The sequence below is a fragment of the Plodia interpunctella genome, chromosome 19 (genome assembly GCF_027563975.2).
Source record: "Plodia interpunctella isolate USDA-ARS_2022_Savannah chromosome 19, ilPloInte3.2, whole genome shotgun sequence".
Lineage (NCBI taxonomy): Eukaryota > Metazoa > Arthropoda > Insecta > Lepidoptera > Pyralidae > Plodia > Plodia interpunctella.
In genome coordinates this window covers 6,952,392-6,970,451 of record NC_071312.1, presented here as the reverse complement: position 1 = coordinate 6,970,451, position 18,060 = coordinate 6,952,392, and the positions used below count along the sequence as shown (strand labels likewise).

At 34.7% G+C, this 18,060-nt stretch overlaps 1 protein-coding gene across 4 annotated transcripts in view; it reads right to left on the bottom strand.

Annotated features, from left to right (window-relative positions):
- The window catches only part of unc79 (uncoordinated 79), a 60,339-nt gene extending 49,670 nt beyond the window's left edge, over positions 1–10,669 (bottom strand). For 3 of the 4 annotated variants that reach the window (XM_053759426.1, XM_053759428.1, XM_053759429.1), the window contains exons 1-7: positions 10,433–10,669; positions 9,661–9,762; positions 6,311–6,430; positions 5,685–5,846; positions 5,436–5,606; positions 4,880–4,972; positions 4,190–4,375 (exon numbers count right to left, since the gene is read on the bottom strand). In XM_053759426.1, the coding sequence (XP_053615401.1) occupies positions 4,190–4,375; positions 4,880–4,972; positions 5,436–5,606; positions 5,685–5,846; positions 6,311–6,430; positions 9,661–9,715 (787 nt within the window). In that variant the 5' untranslated portion in view covers positions 9,716–9,762; positions 10,433–10,669. The remainder of the gene's footprint in view (positions 1–4,189; positions 4,376–4,879; positions 4,973–5,435; positions 5,607–5,684; positions 5,847–6,310; positions 6,431–9,660; positions 9,763–10,432) is intronic. The other variant, XM_053759427.1, reaches the window with a different exon arrangement.
- Between the last annotated feature and the right edge of the window lie 7,391 nt (positions 10,670–18,060).

Genomic DNA, 18,060 nt, shown 5'->3' with positions numbered 1-18,060 from the left:
CTCTTCATTGCACCAGTTATTATCCTAAGACATTTATATTGTAATAAATCTAATTTATGAACTGCAGTTTTATTTTCAAGACAAAATGTTATAGAGCCAAAATCTAATAGGCTTCTTATTAAAGCATTATACATTAATTTAAGTATACTAGGATGTGATCCCCACCAAACTCCACTAACAGCTCTAATTATATTTATATTCTTTTCACATTTTGTGATCACATTGTTAATATGAGCGTTACCGTTCATAGCAGTGTCAAATAAGCGTCCAAGAAATTTAGCTTTATCAGACACCGGAATCATTTCATTATCAACTGAAACATTTATCAATGGAATTTTTCTTTTACGAGTAAATACAACTACTGTGCTTTTGGATTTGGATAACGAAAGATTATGCTCCGAGAGCCATATTGACAATTTATGTAATGTACTACTTAGGTTTCCTGCTGCCTTTTGAATATCAGAGTGAGATGAATAAATTAAAACATCGTCTGCATACTGTAACACACAACATGATGCCAGATCTATATTCGAATGTAAGTCATAAGTATAAATATTATATAACAGGGGACTAAGTACAGACCCCTGTGGAACGCCATTCCAAATAGTTCGTTTTTCATTTTCAAATCCAGGAACGTACACCGATATAGTTCTTTCTGAATATAAATTAAAGATAAAATTGACATACTTCAACGGCACTCCCAACTTTTGCATCTTCTCGCTTAATTTAATTAAGTCAACATTATCATACGCAGCATGAATATCTAAAAATGCAGCAACAACTGATTCTGATTTTGTAAAGGACGTTAGTATATCTGTGGTAAATAAAGCATGACTATCAGCAACACTTTTACCTTTTCTAAACCCAAACTGTGAAGGGGGAAAATTTGGAACAGTGCTGGGAGCAAGATTATTTAAAAACGGTTCAACCCAATCTACAGAATTTGAATTCTTAGCCTGAGCTACTGTAGATGCTCTAAACATTCTTATTTTCTTCCAAATTACAGACGACGGTACATCGGGAGAAAGATTTAAACAAAAGCGTTTCCATCCATCTCTTTTCTTTTTACGCAGAAGTCTTTTGGTGGCTGCTTCAGTATTTTTAAATAACAGATAGCTATTCAAGTTTAAATTATTTTTAATTGACTGTTCTGTTTCATTTCTTTTATTAATAGCCTCTGTACATTCTTTATCCCACCACGGGGGAGAGGGTATTTTATTACTGGCAACTTTCTTTTTTGGGATGTGTTTGTCTGCAGCTGTCAAGTATGCTGTGATAAGGTTATCATATGCTTTATTTATGTTTTCCAAATTTGTAGCACATAATGCGGGAAGTGGCTCGATATAATCGTCTACTGTACGGCTAAATGACTCCCAATCACAATTATTTAATCTATACTTAAAAAGAGAAGGTAATGGAGAAAAGGAACCTGTTTTACCAGAAGGAAGAGAAATAAGTATTGGGTAGTGATCACTGCTACCGGAAAGTGATAAACATTCCCAGCTTAGTAAAGAGGACAACTCGGGAGAGCTGAGGGTTATATCAACATGGCTTGGTGCTTGTCCTAGTACTGGACGACGAGTTGGGGAACCATCATTTAACACACATAAATTGTTGTCATGTATAATTTCCATCAAGCCATTTCCCATGTTATCATCATTAGGAGCACCCCATAAGGAGTGATGAGCATTAAAATCTCCTAAAACTACTATTGGCTTAGGCAGAGAATCAATGATTTTATCTAATATAGGAAGAGCAGATAAATCCTTTTCAGAAATATATATGGAAAGATAAGTTACTTCACCCACTCGAGCAGCAACTGCTTGAAGAGTTTTAGAATTAAAAGAAGGAATGGACAGTGAAAAGAAAGTATGATTATTGCGAATTAAAAGAGCTGTGCCACCATATCCATCAGTTCTATCATGTCGAAGAATATTAAATCCTTGGATATGAAAATTGGACTTGGGTTTTAACCAAGTCTCAGAAATAGCTAAAAGAAATAAATTATATGAGTTAATCAAATTGATTATATCATGTTTTTTAGGTGTAATGCTTTTACAGTTCCACTGGAGGACTTGATCCATGTTTAAATATATTAAAAATTGATATTGAAATATTGTTTATTATTGTAACAGCAACGGATTCTGGAAGGTTAGAATTAGCAATAATGTTAACAAGTGTTGATAACAACTTATTAAGTTCCTCTGATGAGGGTAAAGGTGCTTTATTTGCTGGGAGAGCTGTACCTGTAGTTCTAGTTTCTTCAAAGGAGATGGAGCGTATCAAGGAATTATGTTCCTGCTTATCATAACCTGGAGAATGACTTGGTGCTTGTTTAGGTTTCTTAACAATAGTTTTCTTATAAGAATGGATATTGTTATTGTCAAGAACAGAATTTGAAGAGGGAGGATGTGAGGATTGCAAGGAAGTCGCTACATGAGAATAGGTATTCTTAAAGGGAAATAGCTTTGCTGCTTCCTGATAAGAAGTTGAGTTTTCAGACATATGTTTTTTGATATTTGTTTGCCTATTGAACTCAGGGCACAGCTTATTTGTTGCCATGTGAGGTTCAGAACAATTGACACAGACATATTCAGTCACCAGGCATGAGAGCCCACTGTGTTCCCCACTACATTTGCTGCATCTCGGTTTACTCCTACAGTTATTTCTAGTGTGACCAAAACGGCAGCAATTGAAGCACTGAATAGTTGGAAAAATATATTGTTCCACGGGGATGCTCGAAAAGAAGGAATAAACTCTTGAGGGCAAGGCCTGTCCATCAAAGGTTAGGACCACTGACTGAGTAGGAGTCCATGAAACTGAGTCTGAGTTTACAGTCCTCCTACTCAATCTGCGGGACTTAACTATTGGTCCATACCCGTCCGGTATTTGTAAATTCATTTTAATATCCTCATGGGTCCATTCTACTGGGATTCCCTTAACCAAGCCCATCTTACAAATATTGAATGTTGGGATCGCAACCTTATAATCTAAATTTTTGGACATTACATTTAAGAAATTGTTGGCATCACTACATGTTTTAAAAGTAATTGAAATGCGGTTCCTCCCTATTCGTTTAATACCGTCCTGAAGTATATTTCCTAATCCGTTCTTCATCAAAAAGCTGCCAAACTTCAGGGGATGCAGTGTGGTACCTGACATGGGTTCTGATATCAGAGTTACTTGTACCATATATGGACCAGGGTCAGTTTGCATATAAAATGTTCTATATGGAGATTCAGCTACTTTAGGTGCCCTTTGAGTCACTGAAGCAGGCTCGAGAGAAGATTCGACCTGCAAGGGGGGACCCGCGATATTTGGCGTTTTCTTATTTAAAATCAAATTTTCTGACACCAGAGCCTGCTGCAGTGGCCGCATTGCCATTTGCTTATCTGTATGTTTGGTTTTGAAAGAATTAGATAATTTATTTTTCTTTTCTTTCTTTTTGTTTTTGATGTTAACAAACTCTGCAATATTTGAATGATCATATTCATCAACAAAAAACATAGGTTTGCTGAAGATGCTATTGGTAGTATCAGCAAAATCTCCTGAATCATCTTTCGGATCCGGAGGATCCGGGTCCGGCTCCAAATCCATAAGTAATAAAAAAGGCTTAAAACTTACTTACAAATTATCGGCAATGATATATACAATACACTATACTACAATATATTATTTATAATATCTACACAGAAATATAGAGATATGAATTTTTGAAAAGGATATCAAAATTTAAATCCGCCCTGTTTTCCCGCCAATCCCTATCGTCCCACCTTTTTTCTTTAAAAAGAACCAAGTAAAAAACTTTTTAATTTTTTTTTTTTTTCAAGAACGAAATTGAGCCTCACCGTTCGATATTTAAAATTGATGACTATTATACTCATACGAAGACAAGGCTGAATAGCGAAGCAACCTATATGGTCATTGGGCTGAATGCATGATGTCTATTGCCGGTATGATGGTTAGATGTACGCGAACTTTTTGAAAGAGTGAAGTTTTTTTTAAATTACTTACCGCCCCAGGGCTTTTCCAGCTACATTATTACCCTAGAGCGCTAATTGGGCACCTACAAGCCCCATTTGGGGTAATAAGGACCTACTTACCGAATATGAGAGATGTAAAAGTTACAACATTGTTGTACGTTTGTTTAGTACATAAATTAAAAAAGCTAGTAAACTAATATACTTACTAGAAAACTTGCACAACAGTCCTTTTCTATCAAACAATTTCGCGTCGAACGGTGGCCAGTAATAGAACAGAAGTTTGGCAGCCGACACTCTCGCGCCCCATGTGCCGTAGGCGATCACACAGAGAATGTCCTTCACTACCGTCTGCTTCATAGACATCAGACATTCCAGTAGTTGGCAGTGATGAGCTGGGAAAATATCAAATTATTATGAACAAGGAATCATTTCCAATAAATTGACATTACCACAGTGTTCATAGTCGTATTCCTCATGGCTGAGGGTCGTGGTCAATACGTGGAATGAAACACACATAACAACTTTCTTGGCACTCGTAATGGAGTGGTTTGCCATTGCCTTCTCCATTTCACACACAAATTAATAATCAACCAGTGTGCAGGTTTCCTCACGATGTTTTCCTTCACCGGAAGCAAGTGGTGGTCGATGAAAACTACTATACATGGTATACAAACTCATGGGGCACGAGTCGGATTCGAACCTGGGACCTTTCGATCCACAGGCGGGCGTCTTAACCATTACACCACCACCGCTTCCACCATTACATTACCACAGTACAGATTAATTATTTTAAATATAGATAGAAAAAAATTATTCTTTTCTGTTAAAATTGTAAAGAGTCTAAACTGACTGCTCTGATAAACACATTTAGATGTTTTAATTTGTTAATTACATACCTGGGTTGTTGGAGTGCTGAAACACCATCATTACAATCGCAGCAACTGACTGAGAAGCTTGGCTTTCTTCTTCTTGCCCGGAATATTTACGAGCTGCAGAAGTTAGATTATGTCAACTATAATCCCAGGTACTAATTCTCGTATTTTAAAAAAAATGGTTCTTTTGAAGCAGCAGCAGTGACTAGTAGATACCATAATTAAAATAGTAGGTACTATATTAAAGCTCTATAACTATAATAATATAAACTATAACTTCGCGTGATTCCGTTTTTATGAAGAAATCTTGACGCCGCGAAGCACCGGCCAGTGTCATTACATAGTATAAATAAAGTCGCTTCGCTACGTATGACATTCATGGGAGGATACGGACACTTTCTGTGTTCGTATTCTAGAGCACAACCACACGCCACAGGTTATATCTACACATATAAATGAAAGAAAAGGACGAGAAGAGATTTATGTGATCTTTCCTTAAAGACTGTCGACGTAGAACGAGGCTGAAGCCCCAAGACGCAAGTCATAGATAATTGAAACTAGATAAATGATTAGCACTCACAAATGGTAAACGGCAGAATGTAATAGCACAGCAGATGCAGTATTTCCTGGTGAAGAGTCATCGGAAACACGGCCACACAGTACGCTACCAGATATGGCAGGTTGTCTATCATATCGTACTCCAAGAATGGGAGTAGGCAACCGAGGCATTGCAATACGGCTTGACCAAATGCTGAAAAAAAAACGTCACAATTCAAAATAAAAAGGTCCGTTAACCTAGCACAAATAAATAAGGCGTTTACAAACATACGTTGCATGCCATATTGAAGATGTGGGGCAGCGTCTACGAGCTGCGAGATAGCGTTGAATAATCCCTTATAGTCCAGATTAGGATACAGCATCATCCGATCTGCATCATTGTCCGCGTCCCGGATCATCTCCAGGGGCGAGCGTGGGACATCTTTGAGGACACCTGAAAGTTTTATTTGCAATTATATTTATCGTATATTCTAGTTCTATTCTTCTAATATAGGTACAAGCAAATACTAGAAGAATTGTAGGTAATCGTGTAACTTTTCAAAAGCGTTTGATAATCTTAATTACACATATTTTTCTTAAATTCACTACAATAATCACAAGTAAATTACTTAATGAACTATTATATCAGTGAATCATGAATAATTTATACCAGTTCATAATACTGACAATAAGTTCAAAAATATTATGAGTCAAACTGAAGTGATAATAAAATTAGTATACTACAAGGGTCAATTTTATGGCCATGTTTAGTCTCGATTTCTAAAACACACAATTTCACTACAGATTTTTTATTTTAACGTATTAATATATATATTTTAACGTATTAATGTATAATACCTAAATAATAACATAATTACTTATAAATTACAATGATTATCAATGAAGTAAAATACTTACTAAGCAAAGTCTGCGAGAAGTATTTGACGGTATTGGCAATGTCAGCGCCAGACGGCAGTGGTTGGATGTTGTGCATCAACCGCAACTGGCAGTCGTACAGGCTGCGGATCTTCGCTGTGACTGTTCGATCAAGGGATATTAGTAAAATCTGTATTTATAAAATGGTATAAGTACAGGTGCCATTTTTGTTAAATCTGTCGACAGTACAGTCCCATATGGGTGTCAAGTCAAGACCTGACGACTAAGGTTACCGAAGAACGTGCCAAGTGGAGAAGAAATATGATAGCGGACCAGGAAGAAGAAACTGGGGACATGTCCAAATGAAAGAGTCAATCCAGTTCGAAAAGGTTGTGATGTCTCATGTATGAAAAAAATAGAATTATACAAAAACGATGCCGAAATCTATAGTAAAGACAGGCAAAAACTTGACAATTCTTTGTGTAAATAGTGGGCTAATTTATAAATATTTTGTAGTTGAAGTAATTAAAGATAGTAAGCACAATTTTACAAAATTTAAAATATTTGTGTGTTATGTACAAAAAATAATTTAAAATAAATGTAAATAAGTATTTTTGTAAATCACTATTTGTATGGCGACTAATAAAAACTATTAAAACTATAAAAGATATTACTTACCTAAGTAGTACTTACCTCATAAATATACATAAAAAGGTTAAAAACTAAGTGTTAAAGAAAATAGTGATTCCGTTATAAAGAAAAGAATACATATAGAGAGGCCCTGAAGGCAATATATCTAACACTTTAAAAAACTCAAACATGAGTTTGAAATCTAAACAAAAACATCAAATAGTTTTCCGGATTCTTATATTCCTACATGTTGACTATTTGTGTCTTTTCATACCATAGTAATCAAACAAACATGCTGGTTGCCTGACGGTGAGCAAACACTGCAGTCCATGGACACCAGCAACTTGAGTGTCACTGATGCGTTGCCGCCTTTTATAATAAGAAGTCAATTGGTGTTAAGACCACTCTAGACAATAAAAGCAGTAACAGCTTCCTTATATTATAAGCAGTATGGCATTGCTTTCCTACCGCCATATAACTAAATCAAGCACAATGGCAATAGAAGCATTATTACAGCTATGTTTCCACCACAAATTTGGAGTAAATGAGTAATCAATCTGTCTCTCGCGTTCCCCGAATGCTACAGCATTCAGAGCTGTGATACCGCGTAGCTTGGAATCAATGTAAAAGCTGTCATTTGACAACCTGACGACCCTCCTCGGGAATACTATTGTTGCTAAGGCTATGTATTAGTACTTAGTCGCCTCGGAACCCTACGAGACCTACGAGACGACCTACTAGAGGATATGGACAAAGTTCCAGGGCAAGACCAACGCCACAAGCCAATTTATTTCCCGTGTAACTAAGTGAGCCATCCTTATGGAAAATAAATTGGATTATCTAATTTTAAGTAAAGTAGTATTTTAAGTGTAGTATTCCATGCTCCGTGGTGGAAACATAGCCTTAAATATATCGACATGAGCTCGGTAATCCCATTAATTTAAACAAATTATGAAAATTTTCAACATTTGAAAATGTAAGTACCAAGTTATTTGAAATTTGGGCTTTACGAAACGTATGAAATATATGTGGTGTACGCATACATATGTATATGTATGCACACAGGTACAGTTCGTGTATAGGCATATGTGATTGAGTAGTACCATAATCACAAAGCAACCTTAGTCAGCCGCAACTATAAAATGACTGAATTTGAGGGGAGCCCAAGAAGTGACCATAGCTAATACCCTTTATTGGACGGTGGTCAGCTGGTCAGTACCCCAAATATATTGTGCAATATATTAACATAAGGATATCTAGCCAGGAGAAAATGATGCAGCAGTGGATTAAGTTTGTGAAGAAAAATTACTTTAGAAAAATCAATTTAGTCTAGTACCGTTGTCATTATTTCATATTGCACAATATAATTTGATAATTTAATTTACAGGCTGCCTTAAACTGTAGTACGGATGAGCTTGTTATTTACATTTCCCAAAGTATACAAATGGGATAAAGCCTAATATGCGTCGACGTAGCCATGCCTGGGTAGCTAAAGATAATGTTACAGCCTAACCTGAAAGGTGAGCCACAGAGCAGACAGTACATATACAAGGACAGTCTGTCTACACATCTGAAGGACATAAGACATCACAGAACACCAAGGACGTGCACACTGCCTTAGGGACTGGGGCAACATAAGAGTCTATATCTAGTGAGCGTAGTTGTTCATCACAAATTCATTTTTATCACCAGCCAGATATTATTTTTTTATTTAAAAACTTAAAAAAGAAATTGGTGGACTAACACCATTTTCTACCAGTCAACCATTAGACCAAAAAGAGATGTTATGTTTGGCGGCAAATATTGTAAGGTATTTTTGTAAAATATGTAATTTAGTTTTTAAGTAAAGTGTCCTATAATATTTTCTTGTAAATAACTACTACTTAATAAGAACAAATAAAGTTATATTTTTCATCTTTATTTATGTGATGTGATCTTAATGAAAAGTGAACAAGAAATACTAGCAAAACTAAAAAAAGAAAATTAATACATGTTCAACTCAATTTGATTTCATTTTTTTTCTTGCATATTTTTTTTGAGATCAATCATTTTCAACGGTAATATTTTGTATACGTTTATGACATGTGATAAAAGTCAGATTTGTATGAACATGGAGTATTGCTACAACTCATTGAAGATATAGACAGTACAACAAGATTGGACTTAAGACAGAATGGGATCAGATGCAAGTGAATGCTTTGCTCACAAGTATTGGGTTGCCATCAAAAATTGCCCCATTTTACAATAAGAACATACTAATAAAATTTAATTTTTACATTTTAATAAACAAAAAATACAAAAAATTAAGTAAAACTCAAAAGCCAGTTTCCTTTCATTTGAATAGAAAGTATTTAAATTAAATAGTTTTATTGCATAGAAGTACTTTTACACAAACATTTTCAGATCAAAAATTATTATGTGTATTTATTTACCAATATGTTAAATAAATTAAATATATATATATATATATATATATATATATATATATATATATATATATATATATATAACTCATACTCATCCAAATTCTTGTGAACATTGTCAATAATTAAGTCATGGCTCTATATAAATTTATCTGAGTAAGAATAAAGGCAGTTCATGACATCAGATTCCAGCCAAATATTCAAACATAACTGGCAACTACGACAGAATTTTAAAATAAAAATAGATGGCAACCCTCACAAACGAAGCGTAACGTACCCCCAGGTTCTGAAAACAAACCACACTGTGCAACAGACAGCCGCCCGCTTCAACGAGCTCACCTTTCTGATTCAGCGGCTCCAAAACAAACTGCATATCGCACGCCTGCGGCTGCATTACACACAAAAAGCGACTACGCAATGGGGCCTCCCCGATTCATACCTCTGAAAAATAAATGTGTTATTGTCCATGCAAGCTTTGCGATCTCGTGTGTCTGAGGAATTTTGTCATTGCTTAGTGGTTGATTAAAAAATGCTTTTTATAATTTTAATACGAAAATTTTAGAAAATGTATGAGAATTAGGCAGTGCAGATGACTTTGCTCAAAAAAGCCTTGTCTAAAGCTGCCTGTTTATTTAATGTAAAAATAAAAAACTGTAACTTGGTCCAGGGATTTTTGTGGCAATTCAGAACTAATTTGTTGGCACTAGAAAATGTATGTAATGTGTTACAATTTAAAAGTTTACATTTTGTTACATTTGAATATACATATATCTAAAATTTTAATTATACTCACTCTAATACATAGTACATAGTTAAGATATAAAAAGTCTAAGATAAATACATAAGAGATCTAAATATTTATTTATATTTATTTCAAATACACAAAAAGGTTTTAAAAACTTTAACTATAAAAAAAAAACTATGTCTCTTATGAATGGGGGAACATAAATGTGATGTTTAAAATGTGATTACACAACACAGCACAGGTTCTAATGCAAAAATTGCGTGGACGATTAACAGTAAACTCGACGACAAAATTCCTCTATGACACGTTTCCAAAATTATTATGTTTCAATGCTAAAGCAGCGTAGATTATTGAAGAAATGCTTACAGGCCGCCGCCCGTGTTCCCATGTTTATAAGTTGGATCTTGAAACTGCCCTGCATTGAAGCGCCGGACAACACTCGCGGTTAACATGAAAGGTACGAACACGAAGCCCAATCAATAGCAGCAATTCAGGTTTCAAAACACGAATAAACGACCGGGCGAGAGAGATAAGGTCTGAATCTAGATTTTCCCTTCTCTTCGGGCTATTGATCGCAAACTCTAACTTTGTTATTGTTTGAAATGCGCAGACTCGCGTCAGCTGTTGACTGTCATATGTCACTGTCAACGTCAAACAAACATTTCATTTCCACATCCGGTCGTAAAAGTTTTTAAAACTTTTGCCACACGTAAGTTTTTGGTGTGTGCATGAATTAGTGAATTAGTAGGTACTCCGTACAAAGTACCTACTAATTCCATAGATGTGTGACCTTCTGATTCTGATCATACTGTAGCAAAGTGAACTTATGTCTCTTATTTTAATGTACTTACAAAATGCCGAAAGTTTTGTTATGTAATAAATAAGTAAGTATAAACATTACAAAATTGTGTTAATAAAACATCTGACACTTTTCTAATTGCTAAAATACAATATTTAAAAAGTACCTATTTCGATTTACGAAGTACGAATTCACAGTGATACCAACTAAATAGCAATCCCATTTCGATAAGATTTAAAGTTCATCAACAATTACCTATACCATGAATGTAAGTACTGTGTACACAATTCGACAGGCTTGTCAATTTTGTCGCTGCATTAAATGCCACCTGTGGCGAAGTTGCAAAGAGTAATTTTGTTGACCCATTCAAACCATGCGTTTAGTTAACATCATGCGTAAGCCGAAACTAATTCGTAAATACCCTCTTTCCTTGAGGGCCAATAAATAGTAGAATTAAAACTTTTGTTGTAAAATTACTGCAATACAACTGAACCTGCTTAGGATATATGTTATTTGTCGGAGTAAATATAGCCTAGACCTAGTATATTTAAAGTAAAGTGCGTAGAGAATATAATAATATAACGCGAAATAAAAAATAAGAAAATAATTCTTACCGTCTATAATTTTGTAATGAAATTAGTCGTTACAAATCCTCTTCAATAGGTTACACATCCACAAAACGTATAGGTTCGTAGACTCCTTAATTAATTACAAATCAATAGCGATATTATTTGATGTAATTGCTCCTCTGTTCTGCCTACGTCTGTGAGATAAAACATTGTATCTACAGAGCCTAGGCCAGTTGCTAGGCTATCGCTCGTCATCTAATTCAAATAAACTGTCGAGGCTTAAAATGTAAGCATAGAATTAGTAGGTAGGTACCAAAGTACCTATATACTAATTCCATGAATTTAAGATACATATTTGTAAGTTAGGTATTCGTTACAGTTGCACAAGAATCTAATATTTTTCGACCTCTATAAACATTTTAAAAAATGTTGAGATTGTAACGCATGTAGGTCCGAAATCCGAATAGACAGGTTTTTCAACCAGTCCATTCATAGATTTTCGGTACATTTACCCATAATAGGTACCTATGTCATTGTTTGCGATAAAGTAGAATATCAAAAATAGACTTACCATCTAAGTCTTTTTTTACTCCGCTTACTCCGAGGCTTAAAGGTGATGGGTTAGCGCTAGATAAGACGCCGGACTATTTGAAAAAAACTGGCAAAATACCGGGATAGTAAGTAGGACACATTGTTTTCTGCACTCACGCTGTTTTACATTACTGTCCGTTTTAATGAACCATATGATACTGATTAGTTAAGAGTTAAGTCTGACCTTTGACCTCATATTACATGGCTACGTTGCTTAATGAAGTCTGATCTGATAGAAAGTCATGTGAAGTGTTCGAAACAATAGCGAGATGAGTAGACTGGAGATGATCTACTTCCTTCAAAGGTTTGTACTACTTACTATAGCGATGGTAGCAAGTAGTTAAGACGAAGTCGCAAGGTCCCAGGTTCGAATCCTATTCAAACCAAATGGTTTTATAACCTGTGTGTGTAATAGAGAATTGCAAACCACTACATTATTAGTGTCAAAAAAGTCGTTGTGTCCACTTCTGAGCCCGTAGTTCCACCCGCGGAAGCCATTCCTCAAAATCGTCCTACAGCAATTAAAAAGTCACATATTTTCGCCTTTATAAGTATTCATATTGATGTTATTTATTCGCCAACAATGTGTTACAATGATCTTATAGTAATACAATTGGTAGTAACTTTAGTAATATGTATATGCGACTTCAGTATCCGGACGGTTAGTCAATAGAAATAATATATATATATATTTTTGTTGATCTATGTAATAAATAGACAATACTTATAAGCAAAATTATTCACTAATGTCGCGGTTTGTTCCGTCAAAACGAAACAATAAAAACGAAAGTGCGCATCATAAACCAATTCTGTACATCAAAAGGATAGGATCATTTATTACATAACTAATCATTGATTGTTCTAACTCCATTGTAATAAGGTCATTTCATGCAAAATCACTGGTTTAATCGGCAGATATTGAACTGTATTTCTTTAGCAATAAGGAATCATTGGATTTTTGTCATTAGACAGACGGGTCTATGAAATTCGGTCGGATTGTCTTAAGCTCGATTGAGCTTGAGAGTAACAACGCGATTCCCACGAGACCTACAGTTTTGCGGTCAATCATCGTGTCTATTGTTTATCAATATTATGTCATTATAAATAAGTTGTCAACACGCAAAGGTAACCTATGGAAAACATGTGACAATCTCTTTGATAATTTCTACGCGCAATTACTTTAATAACCATTGTTATGGCTCTATTAAATATACGAGTAGCTTCCGTCGGTTATGTAACAGAAGTGCCGGTATTTATTTATTTTATCATTATCACAAGTTCACTTACCTACATACAAGAAAATACATATGATAATAACTATACTAACATGAAATACATATAGGTATTTGTATTATGGTGCTGATTAGGTACCTATTAGTTAAGAGTTTTATTTAGAACAGGTTTCTAAATAAAACTCTTCTGGAAACCAGTATCGTACCTAAGTTTTTAGGTACCATACTTATTTAAGTATTTACTCTAGGAATGGTTGAACGGAAAGAAATTAAAGCAAAATACATCAGCTTGAAAATGTTGAACATAAGTCTCGAATTTACTTTGGTGCTAGCACAATCTGTGTGATTTGTCTTAAATATATTTATTTAAAGATGAGTTGGCGACCTAAAAATATTGGAATGCAGTCGTCATTCAAGAAGGGTATGTGCGAAATAAAGAAGAAAAAGTAGGAAAACGGACCCTGGGCTCAAAAGCTTAACGGTTGGTAAGTAGCCGAGAAAGATCTCAAATGATAGAGAGGGAGACCAAAGTCTATTTAACGGCTTTATTAATAAACATTTAATTCTCTGATTAGACTTGGAGTAGTTTTTCTTTGTTTTGTCCCCCTCTCTCTTTTCAGTATTTCCTGTTAACACAAATAAATGATAAAATGTTTATTAATAAGGGACTAAAGTGTGTAAAGTTGACTACACACTTATTGATGTTACACATTTAAATATCTTCATCAATAATTACAATTTGCACAATAAAACTCATCAACCTTAGCCTACGCGTGTCGTATTGGAGAAATTGCTCAAAAATTGCTCAACCACGACAAAGAGGCTCATTAGAGCGCAGTTTGGTTACATTCTCAGTTACAATCGTTTGACGGCCATTGCACTTCATTTCACCCACGTGACACAAAATATCGAGGACTAAAACCCTAATATTATTTTTCCATTAAAATACTAAGATAACTGGAAGAAATCAATTTCTGGGATACCTAAGTCCGTCTTTGTACGCGTCTCTTTTTTTATAAAGCCATGTATATTTTTTGTGCAATAAAAATTGTATATGAACAAACTTTCTGAAGATACTAGATATAAACCCTCTTTGGGGTTCTTATTTTATCGGCTACCCTTACCCTAACGGCTTCGAAGGTTATGTGTGGAGGATCTGGAATAGATCTGATATAGGGCGGGAATCATACCTTTATTCGCAAAATATCAGATTCTTAAAATATTAGATTATCAAAATAGCAGATTCTCAATAATATAGCCAAAGTACAACAAGAAAAAAAATTTTTTTTTAATTAACATACGCCACTCTATCTCTGTATGTTATGCCTGTCGCTATATGTCGTCGCCGCACCCTCAATAATTTATATATTTCATAATTAAAAATTATATAGGCGAAAATTTGTGAGTATGTTTGTTACTTCTTCACACTCAAACGGGTAATTTTTACGATATTTGGCATTGAGGTCTCTGATAACGTGGTGAAAGTATGCGATTCCCGTAGGATTTGATCAAAAAGGCTGATAGCCAATGGCACTTTATAAAGTAGATGCCACTACTAAATATATTTAAATAATAACGCGGGTAAAACCGCGGGATGTAGCAAGTAAATTTGTGTATGTGAATTTATTTCCCTACTAGGTTCCCGTGGAAATTTTGAGATAAAAAACAGCCTATAGCAATCTTGGATATAAGTATAATCGGTTCCGTAGTTTTGGAGTTTACCTGCCTCAAACATATATACAAACTCACAAAGTCACAAACTCACAAACGCTTACCTCTTTATAATAGTATAGATTAAAAATGTTATCCCATGATTCTAGGTATCAATTCGATTTAATTATCTAACAATTCAAAGTCTACATAAGTATATGCTACTTTTCTCAGACACATTATTAATGCATACAATCTGCATTCTCAATTTTCTGATATCTTGGCGTGCGCATATGACGCTTAACATAATCAAAATATCCAGTAAGAAAATGTGATCTCGTTTCGAAGGAGAAAAACGTGTTGGAGATTAGTGTACTCACCTTCTCGATGTGGGAACCATAGGGATGGGACCAATATACCACTTTATCGATAATATTTTATCGACAGATATCGATAAAATATTATCACACTTTCAGTAGCCAATTTTAGAATTGGCGCCTTTTTTAATATAACTAATATATATTATTAAATATTGTCGTACAACTTAGGTTTGAGTGGGGAGTAGGAACACATAGAGGTACTCTTCTTCTTCTTACTACTCCTTTCCTGTTCATACTATCCTTGACACACTTTTACTTCCATCCCTTTGAGTGACGTGATTTTCATCTCTTCTTAAAATATGCCCGTACCAGCCTAACCTATAACCTATACATAGTGGTCAAATATTATTTTATAGTTAGCAATCTATCTCAATATTTTAACTCAACATATAAGTTTTAGTTTCAATGTATTATTGAGTTTAATCGATTATCGCATGGCGACCCTGGCTAGGCCTTGGAATAGGTCATTAAAAGGTACATTATTTTACTTTTATAAGCAGGAGAAAAAATAAATAAACACTACGCAGTCCTACTCGTAAGTCCTAATCGTACCCTTGTATTCATCGTTATTATTTATTACATTTATAATTATATTTATCGAATTTTACATTTACATTTATATTATATTTTTTACATTTACATTTATATTTATCGATTATCGATATCTATTTTATTCGAAGTGCTACGAAGCCCATCACTATGCTGACGAAAAGCATTCCCAACGCTGACACGGATCGTACCCTCGTAATCATTGTTATTATGACATTTTTGTTGTGATGCAAGCGCAAGACGCTATCTTGCGGGAAGCGAAGGTTCGCGCGCTTTTTATAACAAACGACTTATTGGATTAGACATTCTTGCTTATTGATTGGCGTTTGCGCGTGCGCTACTTGTCATGTCTTTTCTTTCAGTTATTGAGCATTTTTATATCGGTCTCTCTCTCTGAGAGCATTGCCGGTTTCTTCTCAAGAATAATGCGTCGAAGCCTATGTTTCACTATTGTCATTACGACTAAATCCTCCCTATTTAACCAAGTATGTTTTAAATCATTTTGATGCATGCTGTTATACAAATTTCAGATATTGTTCAAATCAAAAAACTTATATTTTCAGAAATTATCAAGTATATTATTAAGCTATTCATGTAGAAAAATCTGACTCACACGAGCTAATAAGTTACGTTTGATTATATCAGACAATAACCTCAAGATAATGAGAGAAAGTGTTTATTGCAAAATCCTATCAAATTCATTCATCAAACAACCAGATATCCTTTTCCGACTGTTTATAGTTCGCATTAGCTTTGTGTGAAAAGCAAAACTCACTTTATCTGTGGGCGAGTAGGTACGGTCATAGTATTCGTACTATAGAAGGTCATAGAGTTAACATCAATAGAACGTACCCTACAATAACAATTGTAAGAATTCAGATTAACTACTTTGGTTTTGGTGGTTTTGATAGGAGCGGTATTCTGAAGTTACAGTTTTCACGTACAAAAATATTCCTTCATTCTTGTAATTATTTTAAGTTAAAGTACATCTAATAAATATTATTTCTTGCATTTTAGGAGGCGAGGGATTTTTAAATTTTATGTTTTATTAAATAGTAAGGATGATGATACTATTCGATTTCGTCTCCGTTTACTTGTGTGACATGACAGTCAACAAATTCTACTGTTCATATTCGCATGCATTCGTTGTTCTTTTGTCTGACACTGGTTTATACAGACACATAGTTACAAGTCACACATAAAATGGAAAAAATCTTCTTTTCTGAGTTGAACTTTTCAAAGTATATTAATTTACTCTCTAACTCTCTACAACTAATTTTAAAATGCGAAAGTTATGACGTGAGTGAGGATGGCGCTCAACCACGCAAAATCAACCGGACGGATTTTGTTGAAACTTGGCACAAATGTAACAAAATAATTAATTTAACATAATAACTTATTTCTTTACTAGTTAGCTTCGTTATAAAATCTATCAGTTTCTTGATCTGCGCAGACACGTCTCCCTCTACACTTAATATACACTCTTATTCCGTGGGCGTCTTATGCAAGTCGGATCATACGTGAGATGGGGTCTTCGTAACATTCGGTTTCCTGGTCAGAGCCTACATCCGTATTGCCGTTTTAGGAGATTATAAACCCTAATTGCACTAATGAGAAGTAACTATAAGTATCTATTACTTATCCCCCTTAACTTTTATTGAGTTTTTTGGAAAATTGATGTGATATAAATCTCTAATTCTAAATAAATAAATATATAAATATATTAGGACAAATCACACAGATTGAGCTAGCCCCAAAGTAAGTTCGAGACTTGTGTTATGGGATACTAACTCAACGATACTATATTTTATAACAAATACATATATAGATAAACATCCAAGACCCGGGCCAATCAGAAAAAGATCATTTTCCATCATGACCCGACCGGGGATCGAACCCGGGACCTCTCGGTTCAGTGGCTAGAACCTTACCACTGCGCCACCGAGGTCGTCAAGTTTCTGTTTTATCTTCACGTGTGCCTTGTTTCATACATGGCTGTAAAGCCGTGGTCAGCGCAAAAAAAAATATCGAGTGGTCCTTGCTGAACCACACACCTCTTTACTTTTTTACAATAGAAAGGAACAATAAAAGTAGCCGCTGTAGGTAAAACAGGCTCTTTTAGTTCTTAAAAATACATTACTTATTAACATTAATACAAAATTCTGGAATCGATCGGGAATTGAACCTGCACACCCCTGTTTATCCGGGACAGTGCTCTTAACCA